We start from the raw sequence: 23,693 nt of genomic DNA, 5'->3' as shown, positions 1-23,693 counted from the left end.
ACTCACACTTTAACACACACACACACACACACACACACACACACACACACACACACACACACACACACACACACACACACACACACACACACACACACACACACACTATTATAAACAACCAATTCGTCAAACCCCACATGTGCACATCGATCATGTACAGTTCACATTGAACAAACGGTTCCGTTGCTCCCGCACACCATTCAATAAGCAGAGGCGGATGCCGAGGGGGTCCAGTGATCCGGACGCCACCCCCCTAAACAAAATGTTGTATGTTGTCATTCCGGGTTTTGGATATTTTGGACCCCTCCCTTTTAAGAGCACTGCATCTACCCATGATGTGTGCATTCACTCGATCGGGATTCCCGTCTACATATTCCGACCAGAATATCGCAGTGTACTTGGAACTTGGTCACATACTGCAGTACCGAGATGGTCTCTCTTGGAACGTATCGTTTGCTTTAATGCCTCCTCTGGTTTTTCACTAAACGCTTGACGATTTTTTCTGCTTGTCTCTCGCACATGTGAAAACAGCAACGACGCAGTGTCTCGTATTTCAAAGACATGTTTGTCACACACGTATTGCTTGGCATTCATTTGATATCTTATCATTCATCACGATCAACGTCCCCACATCGCGTGCCTCCGCCACCTTAACACTACCCATACAAAACCCCTCTGTTAGCTCACTACACTGCACGATAGGTTTCGCTAGGGTTCATTATGCTGATCGTAGTTTGTGTGAAAGCTTGCAACAAAACAACCATTTGCTATGAGATTTGAACCTCGCGAACTCAGCCAAGCCTCCGTTGTCCGTCCATTATAGCTTAACCGATCCATGCGATAGAAATTTACGATAGGCATTTATCTAGTTCGCTATAGGAGAGTAACAAGCTGATTACGTACAGTTCTGGCTCTACTGCTTGTGAGTGCACTTGGAATCAATACTAGTGGTTAAAGAGGGTTAGGTAACCTTGTTGCAAGCGTGCACGTTGTTTCACTGCAATGTCCTGGTGTCATATGAGTGCACATGCATTGGAGTACATTCCAATCTGAGAAGAAACCCGCTGCTACTGTAAGTAATTATGTATATCAGATATATAAACAGCTTTAAGGGACGAGATGCGTTGATAATGGTGTATACATGCGATTTGAGTGTCAGGCCAACTGCCCCTGAAGCGTGCCAACTGAAAAACAGAAAACCCAGTTTCCGAGGAGTTGTCCGAGGCTCATTGTCCGTGGGAGAAATGGCCGAGACATAAGTATGTGATACCACAAGGATCACCACCGGCCACTCGGATTGTTCCGTTATCTAGGAACCGCGAATCCACCCCCAGGATCCCGTGCAACACGCGCTATCCACTCTCCACCTGCTTACATACATGTGGTAAAAGGCGACAATGCTTGTCGTCAGAGGCGACTAACGGGATCGGGTGGTCAGGCTCTGCATGTCCTGTCCTACTTTGGTCACCACTTCCCACACAATTTACATAAGAAAGTGTTTGTTTGTTGCCCTACGTCATACTACAGTACTCTTGCAGAACAAACCCATCCTGTGAAGATCCGGGGTAGAACAGGTCTTCAGCAACCCATGCTTGTCGTAAAAGGCGACTATGCTTGTGGTAAGAGGCGACTAACGGGATCGGGTGCTCAGGTTCGATGACTTGGTTGATACATGTCATCATAACCCAATTGCGTAGGTCGATGCCCATGATCTCACTCACAGGATGGTCTGGCCCAGACTCGATTATTTACAGACCGACGTCTTGCAGCAGGAATATTGCTGTGCGCGCAGTTAAATAACAAACAAACAAACATGTATATCTATTAAAACAAAGAAAATTTAGCTGGATCAGTCATGTAGGTTCTGTTAGTTGTCAATGCATTAGGGTTATAACATGTGAGATTGTCTTAAATGCGATCATTTGATAAACATTGTGATTAACCTGTATTGAACTATTAACAGTGGATTTGCTACATACATATTCACGTGAGCGAACATGAATACAATTCATGCTGTTATGTCAGTCAATGTGTTATTATGCGAGTCATCGGAAGACTTGTCGAGTCTGCTTTTCCAATCAAAACATACTCTCCTTGATGTATGTGACAGCACAAAGTAAACAAGGCTGGTGTGTGTGTATCGTGATTCAGATATGCCCGGCACATTGAAGCGACTGTAAAATATATATATAAACCGCGGCATGACCTCATGTGGTTGTCAATGGGACAATCAGGCTCGATTATCCAGTGTACTATAAGCATTACTGTGAAAACAGAATGGTGGGTGAGTGAGTGAGTGAGGTGGGTTTAACATCGCTGTTAACAGTATTCCTTAGACGACTTGGCGATCGGGTATCTTAAAGGTGAATATATACACAACTTTATAACTACCCCATTCGGTTATATCCGAGCACTGGTGGCCCAGTCGTCTGAGGTGCCGCACTTCGCTGTGCAGAGTTACGTACCTTTGGCCACCAGAAACCTGCGATCACTGGTTATGTTTCTAGGTTTGTCAGCACCATACCCATGCTCGTGGGTTTCATCAAAGCGGTACACGTCTGAGACCTGCATCACTTCAGGCTGTCCTCCCACATTAAGCTAAGTGATATAACTGGAATACTGTTAAAAGCGGCGTTAAATCAAACTCACTCACTCCAGATACAGCATTCAGAGTCAGTCAAAAAGGAATGGGTTGACATTCCAACAGTTCTAGTGTTAAAGGGAGACTAAACGCGGGTCGGTCAAGGTTGAATCAGATCGTTTCTTGACACTATACCAGTTTTTTAATTAAAAAGTTAAGTTCACAACATTATGCTTTAATTCCAAGGTATTGCACAATCTACGCTGAAAATAAACACCAAGAAGTTTTTTTAAGGGGTGCTATGTTTAGAAATGATTTAAAGACGATTTATTTGATATGGCTCAGAAGACATACGCATACATGTATCACATATTTCTTTGATGTTTTTTTATCCGCATTCATTAATAGTTTCGCAATCTAGTGACTGATATTGTGTGCAATGATCTTCGCCGATATCGCTGACACGCAATCGACTATATCAAAGATCCTGACCACGTGATCCATGAAGTTCCCCTCTTACTGGGAACAGTACTAACCCAATTCTACTCCCACGAGGGATGTATCGATTAGGGGGCACGGGTGGCCAGTCGTCTAAGGCGCCGCGATTCGCTGTGCAGAGTTGCGTCCCTTTGGCGCGCCAGTAACCTATTATTGTGGGTTCGAATCCCGGTTCGCCCCGATTATGTATTAGGTTTGTCAGCTCCATACCCGTGCTCGTGTGTTACACCGAAGTGGTAAACGTCTAAGACCTGCATCACTTCGGTCTTTCCTCCCACATTAAGCTGACACGCCGCGACATAACTGGAATACTGTTAAAAGCGGCGTTAAACCCAACTCACTCACTCACATATCGACTGACTAAATAAAAGCATAGTACTTCAAACAAAAGACACGGTTGTGGCTGTCTGACGGTATCTTGTTTTCTGGGTCTTTTAGAGAGAGACGTAACTGTCAACGCCAACGAAACATTATTTATACCCTTTTTTATAGGACATTTTGACATTTTTTACTGCCCCCAATTAATTTTGTGGAACGATTCATGTCACGTGTCACGGTTGGGGATGGGGTGAAAAGGGATGCAAACCCCCTTTCAGAATCGCCCTAAACATTATTTATGGATGATCAGGTATTCTAAGTGAGTATATAACAACTTTATGCCTATCTCATTCTGTGATATATGTTCACGAAGATTACACGATTACAGCCCAACAGAGACCATAAAATAGACTTTATGGTCACTGGGCCAGGCACTGACAAATCTCAAAATGCGACCCTCCTGCCACTAATATATTCCATCTCGACGTAAAAAAGTGAAACCGTGTTTGGCACCGCAAACCCTGTGACCCGGAAGTGAAACGTAATATGTGGTAAACTTTAACATGATGGCATTTCCGGTGCTGCACAATAACAAAGTCTGGGACAAAAATAGACAATCCTCGTGCATCGCAGTATCAGAACTGCGCACCACATTGTAGATATCCATAGACAGATGGACAAGTAATAGCCAGAAGTGTGCCATACACGTGATGCTGACATCACCATGCACGTGCGGGTGGGTCACGTTTGTCAGCTAGTAGACGTTGGCACCGCCGGAGCGCAGGTTTGAGACCAGACATAACTTGGTGAATTGAAGAATTTCAAGACTATCACTCAAAGCAACAGTACACAGGCATAGGTTAGTATTTGATAGTTTGTTTTCTGTAGCACTATCGGACTAATTGGGCAGCAAGAATTTAGCAGTCGATGTATGAGCAATCAGTCAATCAGTCCAATGTTTAATTAGTCTTTATCAGATCGCTGCAACATGTGGTGGCAGTTAATGGGTTGTCATCAGCAACAACCAAATCTATCTTTACCCGGTTGTCATGTCATATGAAATGCGTAGAAATGTAAGTCTGACTCCCTACATGGCTAGTTATTTCCAAAACGAATTTTTCTTTCAGTTATGGCATTTCCTTGTTTGTTTGTTTGTTTGTTTTTTTATGCCTCATGCTGCCAATATACCATCTATATGACGGGGGTCTGTAATTAATCGAGGGGGCACGGGTGGCCCAGTCGCCTAAGGCGCCTCGATTCGCTGTGCAGAGTTGCGTCCCTTAATTGTTTCTAGGTTTGTCAGCACCATACCCGTGCTCGTGGGTTTCACCGAAGTGGTAAAGGTCTGACACCTGCATCACTTCGGGCTTTCATCCCACATTAAGCTGACACGCCGCGATATAACTGGAATACTGTTAAAAGCGGCGTTAAACCCAACTCACTCACTCACTGTAATTAATCGAGTTTGGACCAGACAATCCAGTGATTGACATCATGAGCAATCAACACAATTGGAATATGATGACATGCATCAACCAAGCCAGGGAGCTTACCCACCCAATCCTGTTAGTCGCCTCTTAAGACAAGCATAGACTGCTGGGGACCTATATTCTAATTCCCCAACCGCCAAACCAGTGATTGAAAGCATGAACAAATCACAGAGTCTGACCACTGGATTCCCATGTTAATCGGCCCGTAGTGCATGTCAGAGGTATCCAGTCAGACCCGGATTCCAACAGAGTGATGGACCTTCACCTACCCATGTAGTGTGCGTGGAGTCCCGTCACTCTCCATGCTCACAAGAAATGCCAGTTGTCAGTTTTATAACCACTTCCAATAATTTCCGAAACAATTCAAAACAAAATCCTCATTTTCTTTAAATGTGACAAACATAGTCACCTTTTACGGCAAGCATGGGTTGCTGAAAACCTATTGTCACCCAGATCTTCACGGGTCAGCAGTTCCTTGTAAACATATTAAAGGCACTGGGTTTATGATAATTAGGAACAGTCCCAGAAAGTTTGAATCAGGTCATCCGTAACCCTCTTTGTTGTTTAATATCTTGAATTGTAGGTCAATCTGTCATTGTCATTATTACACAGAGACAATGTCTTGGTGACACACATGGCACTATAGTTATTAATATGTATGGCTGAACATTGGCAATAGACTATGGAACATAAAATAATTGCACATTCATCTTTATTAGAGAAGATTAGGATGAAACAATAACATATATAGCATGTAACATGGTGTCATCACTGACTGGTTACACATGTGGAATGAGAGTGTTGTGTTGGACCAGCTGTCATTGATTGCCTGTACAGGATAGAGGGAGGAATTCCTTACATACATGTTCGTCTGGGGCTTTTCATTGAACACTTGAAGCTCTCGTAAAATCAGTCCAGCGTGCTTTGTTTTCTTGTCTCAGCATATGTCTGTAACAGCATATCAGGCCTCAGGGACGTTTTCCCACCAGGAGGAGGTGTGTGGGTGGGAACACCTGGTGCCGGGAGATAGGTGGTGCAGGGTTTGCCCTAGCCTCTTAAAAATGGGGTCATTATGACTTCTTCGCTGTCCTACAGGGAGTCATAGGTCTTTCGTAGGGTCATTTTCACAAAATATTAAAAAGAGGTTACATTTTGTTTTGTAATGAATTTAATGTTCAATCTAAAACACATTATCTTGTCTCTCTAATCCTGAAGTTTAAATCATGTTTTAGGTAGTGATCTAATCTCTACTCAGGTGTTATCTAATTAAATGGAATGTCTAATCAGAGCTACAGATAAGCTGTGTATTTGCGTAAAATACCCCCCAAAAATATTCAAAACCCAATTACTTACAATTAGCTTGCATACAGGAACGCATGTATTAAATGAATATCTCAAATGTATAAAAACAGCATGCGTAAATACCCAATGAAGCTTTTTCAGCATGCATACAATTGAGCTAATTTCCGAAACACAATTACGAGCTAATTTACTTTCAGAGTCAAGCCTATAATTAGAACCCTTATATACATCTAAAACATAATTTTATTTTATTTTAAATCTCAAAATGTTAACTTATTTTGGGAAAAAAACAATTGAGTGATAAACAGATGAGTGAAAAAATATTGGTTACCCAATGAAAAATGTAATAACCCAATTAAAATAAAAACCTTTGGGTAAAAACTCAATTGCTCAAACTGTTACCAGGAGCTATGTCCAATATTAGTTATTATGTTTGCAGATTACAGATTGCTATAGACTAATAAGGCAACTGCTATATATTATAATTCTTGACATGATGACGGATCTCAACAACATTTTTACCTGTAAGCCAGGTGCCAGGTGTACTACAGCCCCTCAATACACTCCCCGTCTGTGAGCTAGGCGCCAGGTGTACTACAGCCCCTCTATACACTCCCCGTCTGTGAGCTAGATGCCAGGTGTACTACAGCCCCTCAATACACTCCCCGACTGTGAGCTAGATGCCAGGTGTACTACAGCCCCTCAATACACTCCCCGTCTGTGAGCTAGATGCCAGGTGTACTACAGCCCCTCAATACACTCCCCGACTGTGAGCTGGGCGCCAGGTGTACTACGGCCCCTCTATACTCTCCCCGTCTGTGAGCTAGGTGCCAGGTGTACTACATCCCCTCAATACACTCCCTGACTGTGAGCTAGGTGCCAGGTGTACTACAGCCCCTCAATACACTCCCCGACTGTGAGCTAGGTGCCAGGTGTACTACAGCCCCTCAATACACTCCCTGACTGTGAGCTAGGTGTCAGGTGTACTACAGCCCCTCAATACACTCCCCGACTGTGAGCTAGGTGCCAGGTGTACTACAGCCCCTCAATACACTCCCCGTCTGTGAGCTAGGTGCCAGGTGTACTACAGCCTCTCTATACACTCCCCGACTGTGAGCTAGGTGTACCACAGCCCCTCAATACACTCCCTGACTGTGAGCTAGGTGTACTACAGCCTCTCAATACACTCCCTGACTGTGAGCTAGGTGCCAGGTGTACTACAGCCCCTCAATACACTCCCGACTGTGAGCTAGGTGCCAGGTGTACTACAGCCCCTCAATACACCCCCCGACTGTGAGCTAGGTGTCAGGTGTACTACAGCCCCTCTATACACTCCCCGACTGTGAGCTAGGTGTACTACAGCCCCTCAATACACTCCCTGATTGTGAGCTAGGTGCCAGGTGTACTACAGCCCCTCAATACACTCCCTGACTGTAAGCTAGGTGTACTACAGCCCCTCAATACACCCCCTCACTGTAAGCTAGGTGTACTACAGCCCCTCAATACACCCCCTGACTGTGAGCTAGGTGCCAGGTGTACTACAGCCCCTCAGTACACTCCACGATTGTGAGCTAGGTGTACTACAGCCTCTCAATACACTCCCTGACTGTGAGCTAGGTGTACTACAGCCCCTCTATACACTCCCCGACTGTGAGCTAGGTGCCAGGTGTACTACGGCCTCTCAATACACTCCCCGAATGTGAGCTAGGTGTACTACAGCCACTCAATACACTCCCTGACTGTGAGCTAGGTGTAAGGTGTACTACAGCCCCTAAATACACTCCCCGTCTGTGAGCTAGGTGCCAGGTGTACTACAGCCCCTCAATACACTCCCTGACTGTGAGCAAACCTCACTGAGTATAATGTTAAGTTGGACTGAGTTGACCAAGCCATGTCATGAACACTCAAAGAAAACTGGAGCATTCATATACAAATACTCAACAGTGTCTGGTGGATTCGTGTTGAGTTACAACCCCCTCTACACACTTGATGATAAACACACTACATTATTGTGTCTGGGGTGTACTTGATAGATTTATTTTTGTTGCTCAACATCTCACTCAACAATATTCTAGCTATATGACAACAGCCTGTTAATAATCATGTTTGGGTGTGATGACATGCTGTCAATCAAGTTGCCGAGTCAGACCATCCAAAGAGTGAGTGAGTGAGTATGGTTTTACGCTGCTTTTAGCAATATTCCAGCAATATCACGGCGGGGGACACCAGAAATGGGCTTCACACATTGTACCCATGTTGGGAATCGAACCCTGGTCTTCAGCGGAACGAGCGAACGCTTTAACCACTAGGCTACCCGACCACCCCCATCCAAAGACGTATATATATATACGTCTTTGGACATTCCTATCTGTTTAGTCACCTCTTTTGACATGCAGGGGGTTCTGTGGACCTATTTTAACCTAGCATCCCACAGGGAAAGGAAACATTGTTTTGGTAAAGATTTTTCATTTGTTTAGTTTAATTTACTTTTGTTTAGTTTTCCTTGATTAAAACTTGTTGTGTATTATGTCTGTCTCAAGAATTTTGTCTCCTTTGTTATCATTAATGCTAATTATAAATCTTAGAAAATATGAACTCTGGTGCAATTTGATTATACACCTTTCAAAGGTTTGGGTTAAATAAAGTTGGTTGGTTGGTTGGTTTGTTGTGTAATTCCGCACTCAGCTATATTACAGCTATATGACGGCGGTCTGTAAATAATCGAGTCTGGACCAGACAATCCAGTGATTAATATCATGAACATCGATCCACGGAATTGGGATCGATGACATGCATCAACCAAGTCAGCGAGCCTGGCCACCGGATCCCGTTAGTCGCCTTTTACGACAAGCATAGTTGCCTTTTACGGCAAGCATGGGTTGCTGAAGACCTATTCTACCCCGGAATCTTCACGGGCTAGTCTGAGGAGTGATAATATACAAGGAACATGTGATGATCCGGGTTAGAATGTGGTCTTCAGCAACCCAGACTTGTCGTAAGAGGCGACTATGCTTTTCATAAGACACGACTAATTGGATTACAACATAAATATAAAGAAATACATGAATAGATAAGACACCTCAAAGAAGAGACAAGGCTATGTCAGGTATTATAAATTCTCGTACATTAACTCCTAACTAGTCTAACATGGGGAAGTGGTACCTACGTAGTGTCTGATTACAGGTATTGAAGAACATCAATTACCAGAGCCTTGTGTGTGAAGTGTGAAGTTGCCCGGAACCAGTATTTCCTCCGACATCAAACACCTTTAATGAGAGGCTTCAGTCCTGCTCTAACAAATATTTTACTGAACCTTAAACGTCTTGGACGGCAAACAAGCAAAAACTGTCTCTTATGTGAGCATTCGGTAGCTTAAGTACATCAGGTTTCCAAGTCCAACTCACAATGGTGGCTGTTGGTCTATTGTGTAGTGCTAGCATAAATCACTTGTGTTTGGCTTTCAATGAAGGTTGTTATTTCCCGGCGAGAATGTTGATTTGTATTGCAATGTTGTGTTTATGACACTAGAGCAATAAGAACTGGGAGGTTAGTGTGGTGTATCTGCTCAGACAGGCAGTCGGAGGATTTACCTCAGCTGGACAATATCTTGTCACATAGAGGTAAGGAAACAGGGCTTTGCTTGAGGTGGTGGCTATCATGGATAGGAATGAGTTTGGTCAGATTTCCCACGGGTCAATTCATAATTACTATTTTTTGTTCCTGTAAAATTAAGCATGGACCGGTAATCCATGGGACTGGCATCCTGGACCGGCAAATATAGTACCTTTGTTGATGAACAAAACATCGGCGATATTCATATTGGTATATTTTTTTCGAACAAAGTCAGTTTGTCTGTTAACATCAGGGTTTGTTTATTTTTAATGCAAGGAAATAAAAAATTTCTTTTCTATATAATATAAATTAATATATATTTGTGGTGACTTAGTCTTGAAATATTCAAAACCAAAAGAAACTTGTGACTGAACTTTATGTGAATGAGGTGTAGATCTAAGTTACTTCAGCGATGACCTCATTGCACTGAACGTAATTTTCATGTTTTTTTATTTGTCCACCAGGACTGGGAGTTTAAAAAGCCAGCGGGAAAACTGGGTGTGCTCCTCAGATTTAGATGTACCAACAAGAAAACAACTTTTCAGTTCAGAAAAAATGTGATCTGAAATTCTGTTCAATCTGTCTTCATTGAGATATTCATTTTTTGTTTGTCAGGTTTTACTTGAGGGAGAGTACATTTGTCCCTAGTATAATGTGAGAAACATCATCACAAGGTATATTCTTTAGAACAAATGTGATTTCTTAGTGTTCCATTAAGACACTTGGACACTATGCTCATGGTGACTTCAGCAGTGGTATTGATACCCTACTGATACAAGGATACTTGTATAACTCGTGGGGCTGCAATCAGGACCCATAGTGAGTCAGTGAGTGAGTGAGTTTGATTTTATGCCGCTCTTAGCAATATTCCAGCAATATCACAGCGGGGGACACCAGAAATGGGCTTCACACATTGTACCCATGTCGGGAATCGAACCCGGGTCTTCGGCGTGACGAGTGAACGCTTTAACCACTAGGCTACCCGACCGCCCCTCAGGTTGCAGCTTGTTGTGATAAATAGATCGCGATGCAAATTTACTGCAGGCCTTAAGGACCCATTCAGATTTGGGCCCAACGCAAAGTCTACATCTTTAAATGAGTACACCATGGCACATTTGATAAAAAAAACCTCACTATTTATTTCTGTGGTAGAATAGGTCTTCAGCAACCCATACTTGCCGTAAAAGGCGACTATGCTTGTCGTAAGACGAGAGTAACATGTTTTGGTGGTCAGGCTCACTGACTTGTTTGATGCATATGTCATCGTATCCTAATTGGGTGGATCGATGCTCGTGATGTCTGTCACTGGATTGTCTGATTGACTGGATTATTTACAGCCCGCCATCATATACCTGGAATATTGCTGAGTGATGCATTAAACAACAAACAAACAAACAAATATTTTTGGATAAATCGATCATGTTTTACCCAACAGTACTTTCAGATTCAAACAGAAAATATTCAACATGTTGAGCATGTACAGGCACATGAGCAGACAAGCCTAGCAGCCTATAGAAATAGTCCTACAATGTGTCTTAATGTCAGTGTGAAAAGACCCATGTTTGTAGATTGTATGTCCAAGCATTGGATTATTTTCTTGTGTCTATTGCCTGTGGTAGGACAGAGTGAACACGCTATTCCCCTCACCCCTGATCCCATCACGTGGGTTGTATTATCACAGATTTCCCGCCTGAGCTGGGATTCACAATCATGCTTTGTCTAGTTAACAGGAAAGTAGTATATTTCATATCAAGCTGTTAGCAAATTTGTTTTGAATTATGGAAAGTCTTTTGAAAGGAACAATCACTAATCCAGTGGCAGCGGCCATTTTGAATATGTTGTGATGAGATTAAGTTGGTAGGTGTTCACTTGCAAGGCTGTAGTTAACTTGTTTTGACGGGGGGGGCAAATATTCGTAGAAGTATCACTTGTCCCCAACTTGATTCAAATAAAACTGTTTTCTATAAAAAAATTAGGGGGGGCAATGGCACTGACTTGAATGTAGTACAGGTGGACGGACATGAGATGAAATGTGGAATTCTCTCACGTACTATGACCCATACCGCCTGTGTTAAATCCTAGGACATAGGACATGTCTGTGAATATTCATGGAACTTAGATTCAGGATATTTAGAAGGTGTGGCTGATGTGTTGAACCGGTTAATTGAAGCCCTCTAACAGCTATAGATAAAAATTAACTTGCTTAATTAAAGTACTGAAAATAGTATCAAAAGGTTGCATTGAAAGAATACAAAAAGTTGAAATCTGTACGTCAGTGTAGTCCCATCTGATGCAGCAGCTTCTGCAGCGGTCGGGTAGCCTAGTGGTTAAAGCGTTCGCTCGTCACGCCAAAGACTGGGGTTCGATTCCCGACATGGGTACAATGTGTGAAGCCCATTTCTGGTGTCCCCCGCCGTGATATTGCTGGAATATTGCTAAAAACGGCATAAAACCATACTCACTCACTCACTCACTCACTCACTCACTCACTCACTCACTCACTCACTCACTCACTCACTCACTCACTCACTCACTCACTCACTCACTCACTCACTCACTCACTCACTCACTCACTCACTCACTCACTCACTCACTCACTCACTCACTCACTCACTCACTCACTCACTCACTCACTCACTCACTCACTCACTCACTCACTCACTCACTCACTCACTCACTCACTCACTCACTCACTCACTCACTCACTCACTCACTCACTCACTCACTCACTCACTCACTCACTCACTCACTCACTCACTCACTCACAGCCTATGTGCAGCCTATGTGCAGCTTTAAGATAAAATGTGACCAACCATAACATAAGGAACCTCATGGGTGAAAAATCAAATTTTGACTTTGTATTATGTTTTAAAACTAAAGTATCTTGGGGCCATCAAACATTTGGACTCATTTCCCGCAATGTCCCATTTTCAGACTTACGACTGTTTGTGTAATGAGACATTTAAATGTCTGATTACTTGAAAGAAGACATGTATGCTGAAATGCTTTGAAATTCTGTTTGTATTACATTACAAACCTTCGAGAGGAAAATTCAATATTCTTTTACAGTCTGCACACATGGCGATTTATGTGGAAGTAAGTTGACATCAAACTTCTTACTTTTTGACGTCACAGTACAATTGTGCCTTTCTTCCTGGCAAGTCACCAATGTTAAAGAATGCTGTCTGTTTTTCAGGATGATTACCATATTTGACATAATAAGCGCCCCGCTCCAATAAGCGCCCACGGTGAAATTTGTTAATATATTGGCAAGTGAACAGTCCCTATTAGCACCCCTTCCGATTGATCAATGTACACAAGACTTATTTGTTAGCATATAATATGCACTTGTGTGTTATATGCACCCTTAATTATGGGCAATTAAATTCTGGAAAAATATATTTGTCAGCAGGCTGTCAGCATAAACCACAAAATTTATCTCTCAACTGTTTTTTTTCTCACCAAATTGATATTCTTTTAAGAGCCCCCTATTTCTAATTTTGAGAGCGCCCCGGGCGATTATTATGCCGAATGCGGTAGTATGTGTTGTGTGTTTGATTGTGAAGTCTTGTATCAAGATTACTCCAATCATAGAACCTGTGACTGGAAAAGGAACAGATGAACAAATTTACTGCAGGAATTCTGGTTTTTGTATAAAATGTTTATGTTCTTTTCAGATCCTTCAGTGCTCAATGATGAAGACATACACAACAGTTCCAGGGGAGACAACTGGTTCTGATTAGGACATATTTCAGGTAGGGAAATATCTCTATGTTTGAGTTTGTGAAAATATATATGAAATTACAGGGTTTTACCTTGAACTACAAATCTAGCATTTTCCCGAGGCAAGTGAGTTAACTGACTATAAAAGTCCAGTTTCCACCCTTGCCGAACTAGGCGGGTATTGGGTATTACAGAGTTACATTTTAGCTGGACTAACGAGTCTATGCATAGCCCAATCAAAATCGCGTTACGAAATCGACAACCGGTTCGTAGACTGCCATACAGATTTCGGTCGATTGCAGGATTTGCAAAGCATGTGCACCGCTAGCTCGTCAACAGATATTTTCTAAATCTTTTCATGGTTTTGATCAAGGTGCTCACTTGATTTGATGCACTTCGCGATGTAAGACTCATTTTATCACAATATATAGATCTTGATTATCGATCAGATCGTCTGACTGGGCACTGCAGTTTTGTTTGAAGCAAAATTAATGCAAGTGATACGAGAGGTGGAATCTGATTGGTCCATGGATGAGGCATAGAAGGGACATAATTCGTTATAACCAATGGTGGCGCTACGATTGAGCCCAGGAATTCCAGCCTAGTTCGGCAAGGGTGGAAAGTGGACTCTAAAGTCAGTTAACTCTCTTGCCTCGGGAAGATCCAAATCTAGGAGTCCAGAGAACCCACGATTACTAATTTTGTGGGTCCTCCCAGGAAATATGAAGGTCATGTGATGTAATGAAATGGTACAGTGTACGCTTCTGTAAGATTTAATAAATAATAAAAAAATATTAAATAAATTGTCAAGAATTTTGTACAATGAATATTATTGTATGTCCCTCAGTAGGCAATATATATTTTTCTGCATCCATTCTATAAATTTGTGTGTACTGAACACACATTCCTGCAACATGTAAAACCTGAATTAAACCCAAAGTATGGAAAATATGCATTATTTTGTGACAGTTGGATATTTCAGGCCCATACAAATTCATTGGTAACATTATCATCATTTAGTGGTAAAATAACCAAAATTCTGTGGCTAAAATTCAAAATTCTGAGGTAAATATGGGGTAAAAACATAACAATGCCCCCTCAAAATTAATAAAAACTCATTTCACTAAATCTCGAATCCAAATCCGAAACGAAATAATTCCTCAAAATGTCATTATAAAGAGTTTTTATTTGATGAATTATGCTAATAAATATGCATAGTGTCACAAAATCACTTTCAAATTTGGTTCGTGAATCACATGTTGAGTGTCATTCAAGTTCAAAATTTGATAAATGTCCTTTGATGAGTCTTGCTGAGATTCCACTACCGACAGCTTATTTGTGTAACTGAATAAAACAACGTTCACATGTGCAGAATTTGGGAAATATGAGTTACATAGAGCTATGGTGTTACTGAAGTTTCTGGTCCATCACTTGATTGTCTGGGTTTGTACTGTTTGTTGTGTAACGCCGCACTCAGCAATGTTCCAGCAATATGACGGCGGTCTGTAAGTAATCGAGTGATTGACAACATGAGCATCGATCCACATAATTGGGATATGATGACATGCATCAAGGAAGTCAGCGAGCCTGACCACCCGATCCCGTTAGTCGCCTCTCACGACAAGCTTATCACCTTTTATGGCAAGCATGGGTTGCTGAAGACCTATTCTACCCCGGATCTTCGCAGGCTGGGTTTGTACTGCAAGAGTACTGTAGTATGACGCAAGGCAGCAAACAAACACTTTCTAATGTAAACTGTGTGAGTGGTGGTGACCGAAGTAGGACAGGACATGCAGAGCTCCAGAAAACTTTTTGAGCAATTGAGTTTTCACTTGGAGGTTTCTATTTTAATTGGGTTATTACATTTTTCATTGGGTAACTCAAAAGAATATAAAAAACACCCCACTCTTTCATATTCACTATAGTAATGTGAAACAATTTGGTGTTGTTTAACTTCTTGTGAATAGTATATTTTTATCCCACAGATGACATCCTTATTGGCTTGTTAAAAGGGTTTACCTTATTTGGTCATGTGGACTTTAGGTCTGTAAGTCTGTGGTTCAAATCCAATCACGGGACATAATATGGCTGCTACATTTGCCATAGTTTGGGGATGGTAACTTTGGTGTTCCCGCTGGTTTTTGAAACTCTAAAAATTACCAGTCCCCCCTAATTTTTGCAAGTCCCAACTTTCAACAAATAAAAAAACGTATGAAAATTATTTGGTTTTAATTCCTTCATCATCATGTTCAGTGCAAAGATGTCATCTCTGAAGGAACTTAGTTAGATCTATACGTCACTCACACAAACTTCAGTCACAATTTTCTCTTCTTTTTTAATATTTCGAGACAAAGTTGCTACAAATGGATATTTAACCTAGAAATAGACCAGGGGAAACCCTTATGGTAAAAAACAAGCTGACTTTGTTCGAAAAATGTACTTATATGAATATCACCGATGTTTTATTTAACAACAAAGATTTATAAGGTACTTTATTTGCCAGTCCACAGGGACTGCCAGTCACATGAATTACCGGTCCAAGCTTAATTTTACAGGTAATTATGGAAATGCTGAAATAACTTGCACTTTCCTCCACAGTATAGGGCTCCATTAGTTGTCTTCATATCTAGCCTAAAACAGTCACCCTTAGCCTTGCTCCAAGGCTGTACTGAAAGATAAGTCCATGGATGTGCAGTAATTCTATCCTCCTAATAGGCAAGTCTAGATACGTGGACAGTCAAAGGACTCCAGTCTCTTATAGGGACAACTTGTTTTTATTATTTACATAATCTAGAAATTATTTTGAAACTAATAATTATTGCCTTAGGGACTTGTGCAAGTCTAAGTCACCCTTCACAACATATATTCAAGAAATTGTAAGGGAGGTAACTCTGAATATCGTCTGACATTTAATGATGAACTGACTGACTTTAAATACAAGGTGTATTTTGGACTAAGAAGAATGAAAAATGATCATTAACAGTATGCTTGTCATTTTATTCCATCTATGCATAATGTGTGGTCCAGCATTCATGTTCGTGATATCACAGAGTGGTCACTAAGTGATGTATTATTTGCTTGTGGTTCATGGACAATCGTGATACATTGATAGTTCAATCAGTTTCTCGCTCATGCCTATGGCAACTGTTGCCTAAATGCAGTTTGGTTATGAAAACGTTTGTGTACTTTGCATACCTCGGACACAGATTATCATTAATCAATAAACACGGCAGTGCAGAATTTGGATTGCACCCAGATTTTATTCCAGATCGGTGGCTGTTCTTTCTTGCAAATTGCACATTAGGGATAACAGAAAATAAATATTGTTAATGTTAATCCCATATGCATCAAGGTTTGACTGCATCAATGGTGGAAATAAATATTTATGTGGAACTGGATGTCGTAAATCAAAACCAAATAACGGCTGATCAATCTTTTATTTACGATCATGGTTAAATTGTCATTTTGAATGAATAAGTTATAGTGTATGCTAAACACAAGGAGTTGTTATGCATGTATTGATCATGTGTAGCTCACAGGCAGGTTATGTTCATCAGGATTCCACATGGTTTCTTCAGTATCTACTCCCTCGGTCTTGTTTAGTGAGTGAGTGAGTTGGGATTTAATGCTGCTTTTAACAGTATTCCAGTTATATCATGCGTGTCAGCTTAATGTGAGGGGAAAGCCCGAAGTGATGCAGGTCTCAGACGTTTACCACGTCGGTGAAACCCACAAGCACGGGTATGGTGCTGATAAACCTAGAAACATAATCAGGGTGAACCGGAATTCGAACCCATAATCATAGGTTTCTGGCGTGCCCAAGGGACACAACTCTGCACTCTGTGCGCCATAATCATAGGGCACATCATAGGTTTCTGGCGTGCCCAAGGGACGCAACTCTGCACTCTGTGCGCCTTAGACGACTGGGCCACCTGTGCCCCCTTGTTTATTGGGTATATTTAGACAGTGACAAGATTTTGGAAAAATATTCAGCATTCAGTTCTGTTTCGTTCTATCCATGTGCTTCCCCAAGTGTATCACACGTCACATAAGCCAGTACTTAAGTTATCATAGATAAGTAATAGGTAATGGACACTTGGCAAACTAGAGGCCGTGGGTAATTAGCGCTGATAGGTGAAAGGATGGACATCAGCTAGGTTATTAGCACGGACAAAGATCAACACAGATCTGGTTGAAAAGATAGTTGTTTTAGTTGTAGCAAAATAACTTATATAATATGAATATCACATGCAAGTTTCGAGTTTAGGTACATTTCAATTTCTAACCAAAATTCCTTTACAAAAATGCATTCTACTCAGAACAAACTTAGCATTAAGGCTTGCAGCAAGGTTTCTTTAAAGTGAAATGTTATGCCTTGAATGTCTTTTACAAGTATTATGATGTTTTGCATGTTGTGTGCGAGTGTTTATTGATTTATGTTTGGTGTGATATCAGGCCTCAAAGTTTAATTTTTTACCAAGTAGCCATATGACTACAAGTAATTTTTTTCCAGGTAGACAGTGGTAAAATAAAAAAGTCAAGCCAATATTGTAGGTAGCCTAAAGCATTTGAAATTATCTTTTATCAAATAACTATTATATGTACAAGTCATAGCACTAGTCTTGGAATTGTATATTAGTGGAAATTATTGTCAACTAAAACAAAATGCTGATTACAATATGTATTTGTGTTCATTGTCAACTTTAGGAGGAATAATTTGTGAGTACAATTATTAGCAGATGTGTTATCTATTTTTGTGTTTAATCATAGCAGTAGAATTTAGTTGACACAAGATATTTTTCAAGGTAGTCATTTGGCTACCTCTGAATTTTAGACAGTAGACAAATTGAAATTCAGGTCGCATTGGCCACCGTTTTAGTCGCAACTTTGAGGCCTGGATATAGTTAAAGTCATGCCACGTCGGAGCTGTGAAACATTATTGAGTGTATGCAGCCAAAGGTCAGGATCACCTTGCTAACTCCTGGTGATTGCCTAACAGCAAGTCCCTGATCAAACAAGTTGATGTAGTGCTTTCAATTACCAGTAGGAGCTAAGTTCAAACTTGTCCACATCACGCTTCTCAGATCTACACAGCATGATTAATCTACTAGATTAAAAGTTGTTAAGTATGTTTTTGTGACAAAAATCATGCTTTATTTGGTGATAAAAGTGTCAAATTGTTTTGGCTAAAGGAAAGCATTAAATTTTGTGTAACATTGATTTAGATATATTATTTGCTTAGCTTAGCAAGTTATAGTATTACCTTGACCATTCAAGAATGATTAATATATTTGATTATAATTTGGCTTAGTAAAAAATAAATCATCCAGATGTTTGAAGAATTGGGATTTCAACCTAACACCATTTAATCTATAAACCACCCTGTGCCGATGGTAATTAGTCCGAGCCATTAAATATTTACATTTTAACATAGAACTTAGCAACCAATAACAATTAAGCCTGTGAACAGTGTAGTAGACCTCTTTTACTTCAAGTATTGATTTGTTCAGTCTTACCATGATAGAAAATGCTTACACACAAATAGATCTAAATGGATCAATTGATTCTGAATGGATGACAAATGTTTCCCAGGCACGACAGACTCTGCATGTGACATCGGATGTGTTATTGATTGGTTGGTGGTTGGTCCATACTTTTGCTGATGAAATGATTTGATGCCGTCCTTGTCATTAATTTTTCAATTCTCACATCTGAGGTGTAAAGGTCTGATCTGTGTGAGCTGAACAGGGTCCAATTCAAGGATTCATTGGAGTGAAGATAGATATATGTGTGGTTAAAGAACGTGTTCTGTGAGCCGAAATGTGGGATGGATTATGTTTGTGAGGATATGATTTGTGGGGATGATAAGCAATATTTGAGCTGGTTGTCCTGAGAACCTACAGATATATGGAGGTCATGACGGACTGATGCTCAGCAGGGAGTCAGCCAAGGCGGATGTGTTTGACCCTTGTTTTTAATGAATTGTGATCGATTTTGTGGAATCGGACTGTGTGTCCAATTATTGTGTGGACAGTATGCATCAATATATAGGAATCTAATATAAAACCACTTGATATTACAAAATGTATGAAATTCCCTCAGGAGATGAAGTTGTTTGCGTCACAAAGTCAGTTTAATATAACATAAATTCTGTAGATATTATCTCATTGCAGACACATTTATGTTTTTTATTGATTGCGTGGGGACACAAATATTGATCCAACAGAATCAAGTCAAGTGTTATCCTTTTCCATTAACATGACAATATGTGTAGGTTGTATTGACTTTTGATATTGATGGAACCATTTAAAGATAGCTGGAGGGCACAGCATATGTCATACCAAAGTGAACTTGTCAAGAATTGATGCTGATTGAGGCAACTACTATTAAGGTACAATGTGGATGATGCCAATATGAACTGTTAAGCTCATTAAAGATGTGTGCTGATTGAAGCAGCTGTTGTCACTGTTCCTCTGCTCCATGGCAGCGCCGACTTACATGTATCATTTATGGAAAGTGTGGCGGACTGAGGCATTGCCGTTGCAATACACAATGGACCTGCTGGACTCTCCCCACAGACACAGGTCCTCCCTCATCTCTGTAAGTATCTTCACATAGCCAGCTTCTCTTAGAGGCTTCACTGCAACAAATTTGATAACAATTGCGAAAATGCTTTTGTCAGACCTGGGGAAGTAGATCTATGCAAGCAGTATATAGAATAGGTAGTTTGTTTTATTTGTTTCCTCAGTAGTTCATGTTTTGCTACTTAACCATTTTTTAATATTTCCTTTGCAACGATTTTCATCATTTCTGATCTTTATGTGTCATGTTTTTTGTTTTTTTATGGCATATCATAACACCCCTTTGGGACTCCGAGGCAGAATTGGTCCCTTGTACCCGATTTTTGTCTCCCCATGGGAATTCCTTGGGATAGAATAGATGCCAGATTTCACCACGGTTGTCTCCCTGTGGCTTTCCCAGGATAAAATAGATCACCAGTACTCCATGCTTGCCTCCCAATAGTGACTGCAGGTGGGGTCCTTGGGTTGGTTGGTTAGATTGTTGTTTAACGCCACACTCAGCAATATTCCAGCTATATGATGGCGGTCTGTAAATAATCAAGTCTGGACCAGACAATCCAGTGATCAATATCATGAGCATCGACCCACGCAAATGGAATGGATGACATGCGTCAAGGAAGGCAGCGAACCCGACCACCCGATTCCGTTAGTCGCCGCTTACGACAAGCATAATCATGTTTTACGGCAAGCATGGGTTGCTCAAGACCAATTCTGCCCCGGGTCTTCACGGGTCCCTTATGATGGAATAGGTCACCACCACCCTATGCTTGTCTACCTTGGGGATTCCAGGGCAGAATTGGTTCCCAGTATCCTTTGCTTGTCTCCTCATGCTTGTCTCCTCATGCTTGTCTCCTCATGCTTGTCTCCTCATGCATGTCTCCTCATGCTTCTCTCCTCATGCATGTCTCCTCATGCATGTCTGTCGTGGCCAGTGAGGTTTCCCTGGGGCAGTATACATCCTCAGTGGGAGTCTGTGAGATAAGTTCTTCTGCCCTGTAGTCCCCACAGGGAGAGAATCACTGGCTACTGGGGACCTATTCTATCCTGGATTCCAACAGGGAGACAAGCATGGGGTACTGGAGACCCGTTCTAACTTGGAATGTAAACAGGAAGAGAATAAATGGGTACTTGGGGAATTATTCCAATCTGGATTCCAACAGGGAGACAAGCATTGGGGCCCCCTTCAAATCTGGAATCCAAACAGGGAGAGAATCAATGGGTACTTGGGGACCTATTCTACTCTGGATTCCCCACAGGTGAGAAGTAATGGGGGAACCTTTTCTATCCTTGAATCCCCACAGGGAGACAAGCATGGGGTACTCAGGGGACCTATTCTATCCTTTAATCCCCACAGGGAGACAAGCATGGGGTACTTCAGGACCTATTCTACTCTGGATTCCCCACAGGGTGAGAAGTAATGGGGGAACCTTTTCTATCCTTAAATCCCCACAGGGAGACAAGCATAGGGTACTGGCGACCTATTTTAGGACTTGGCATATTGTGTGTCATCATATCCATCATAGATGTTTGGGTGTTTAAAAATTTCAGTGATATTCTGGAATATTTCTGATTTCAACATTAAACACACCTCACTCACTCACTCATGGTTGTGAAATCCAGAAAGCAGTAAGCGTGTTGTTGAGGAACGTTGTCATGTGGTATATTGACTGTACACACATTGGCACATCCACTATTGTTCAGTATACCCATCAGTGGGTCATATATCATTGTGGACACAACAAGCATAAGTGTTCCTATATATTATCTGGCTGTGCACACAGACAGTAATTCGTGCCTGCTTGCTGGGGGTTCATGGCTTCGTTATTTACACTTCTTTGTTTGTGTTTCTTGAGTGATTTGCCATATGACACCCTCGACTACCATTTGTATGGTGTCACTTTTTTTATATTGACTTTTCCCACCCTTGTTATTATTCCCTGCTCAAACAAAGTTTTGCAGGGGATGAGTAGAAACAGGCTATAGTATGTCATGTCTTCAGAGCGTAACTCATTACCCATTAATATTTTGAGAAACTTTGTATACACATCAGGCTTGTGCTGAACTGGTGCATTTGTCATTCTGGAATTAACTAAATATTGCATTTTCAAGGAAACAAGTAGGACTTGGGTTCAATGAGGGTATGTTTCTAGAACAGTACAAGGGGGCACGGGTGTCCCAGTCGTCTAAGGCGCTGCGATTCGCCATGCAGAGTTGTGTCCTTGGGCACGCCAGAAACCTATGATTGCATGGTTCGAATCCCGGTTCGCCCCAATTATTTTTCTAGGTTTGTCAGCACCATACCCATGCTCGTGGGTTTCACCGAAGTGTTAAACATCTGAGACCTGCATCACTTCGGGCTTTCCTCCCACATTAAGCTGACACGCCGTGATTCAGTGGTCAGACTTGGTGAATTGGTTGATTGTATGACAGGATCGGACGTTGATGGAAATATCAATTACTTGTCTGGATCATACTCAGTTATTTTTCTAATAGCTGGAATATTGCTTAGTGCAGTGTTAATTAACAAAGACACTTAATCAGACTGGTAAGGCATATTGACAAGTTTGTTTTCATTTTCGATTACAACTCACTGATGGTCAGGAATAAGTTACAGATGAAAGTGAGTGTGGTTAATGTCACTTTGAACAGTATCACGTGTATCACTTGTATCAGTACGGTGCAGGTCTTAGACCTAGAAACATCATCAGGTTGAATCTGGGTTTCAAACCCACGACAGGTTTCTGGCACTCCTAAGGGATGTTATTATGGACAGGTTTAGCTCAGACACCTTGCTCAAGACAAGCCCATATTTCAGAAACCTTGTGCAAGAGAAGCCCTTAGTTCAGACACCTTGTGCAAGAGAAGCCCTTAGTTCAGACACCTTGTGCAAGACATGTCCCTAGTTCAGACACCTTGATCAAGACAAGCCCTTGGTTCAGACACCTTGCTCAAGACAAGCCCTTATTTCAGAAACCTTGTGCAAAACAAGCCCCTAGTTCAGACACCTTGTGCAACATAAGCCCTTAGTTCAGACGACTTGTGCAAGACAAGCCCTTAGTTCAGACACCTTGTGCAAGACAAGCCCTTAGTTCAGACACCTTGTGCAAGACAAGCCCTTAGTTCAGACACCTTGCTCAAGACAAGCCCTTAGTTCAGAAACTTAGTGGAAGAGAGGCCCTTAGCTCAGATGTCTTGCTCAAGAAAAGCCCTTAGTTTGGAAACTAACCTGAAATCAACCAGACAATATTTATCTATTTTTTATATTCCCCCCAAAACTGTGTAAACCAAGAAATTCAATTGGTCTGGCCTCATAAAAAAGATCACATGCAATTTCTGTTTGATTTGTGCAGGCTGTTCAACTTATCACTTCAAGTTGTGCAGCTTATCAGAAGCAATAAATAATCCTGACCTAATAAATATATTTCTAAACATGTCGTGCTTAAAAAACAGTGTAATCCAAATAAAAGTTCTGTCAATTCCTAGGAAGTTTGTACCAAATAAACAATTTGGGTGACCCCCAGTCGACACGCTCCTCCCTCACAGGCCCGTGTTTCCAAGTGGCTTGTTTGTGTACCTTTCCAGTTAACA

At 41.4% G+C, this 23,693-nt stretch overlaps 1 protein-coding gene across 3 annotated transcripts in view; it reads left to right on the top strand.

Annotated features, from left to right (window-relative positions):
- Window positions 1–3,996: 3,996 nt before the first annotated feature.
- LOC124118018 (E3 ubiquitin-protein ligase Midline-1-like) overlaps window positions 3,997–23,693 on the top strand; it is a 48,176-nt gene continuing 28,479 nt past the window's right edge. The window contains exons 1-3 of one of the 3 annotated variants that reach the window (XM_046480052.2): window positions 9,729–9,809; window positions 13,479–13,556; window positions 20,012–20,124. In XM_046480052.2, coding sequence (XP_046336008.1) covers window positions 20,023–20,124 — 102 coding nt within the window. In that variant the 5' untranslated portion in view covers window positions 9,729–9,809; window positions 13,479–13,556; window positions 20,012–20,022. Of the gene's footprint in view, window positions 4,257–9,728; window positions 9,810–13,478; window positions 13,557–19,209; window positions 20,125–23,693 lie in introns of those variants that run through there. The other 2 variants (XM_046480055.2, XM_046480049.2) reach the window with 2 other exon arrangements.

The sequence above is a fragment of the Haliotis rufescens genome, unplaced genomic scaffold (assembly GCF_023055435.1).
Source record: "Haliotis rufescens isolate VD_foot unplaced genomic scaffold, xgHalRufe1.0.p SCAF_29, whole genome shotgun sequence".
In the NCBI taxonomy this organism is placed as follows: Eukaryota; Metazoa; Mollusca; class Gastropoda; order Lepetellida; family Haliotidae; genus Haliotis; species Haliotis rufescens.
This window is presented reverse-complemented; position numbering and strand designations above follow the sequence as displayed.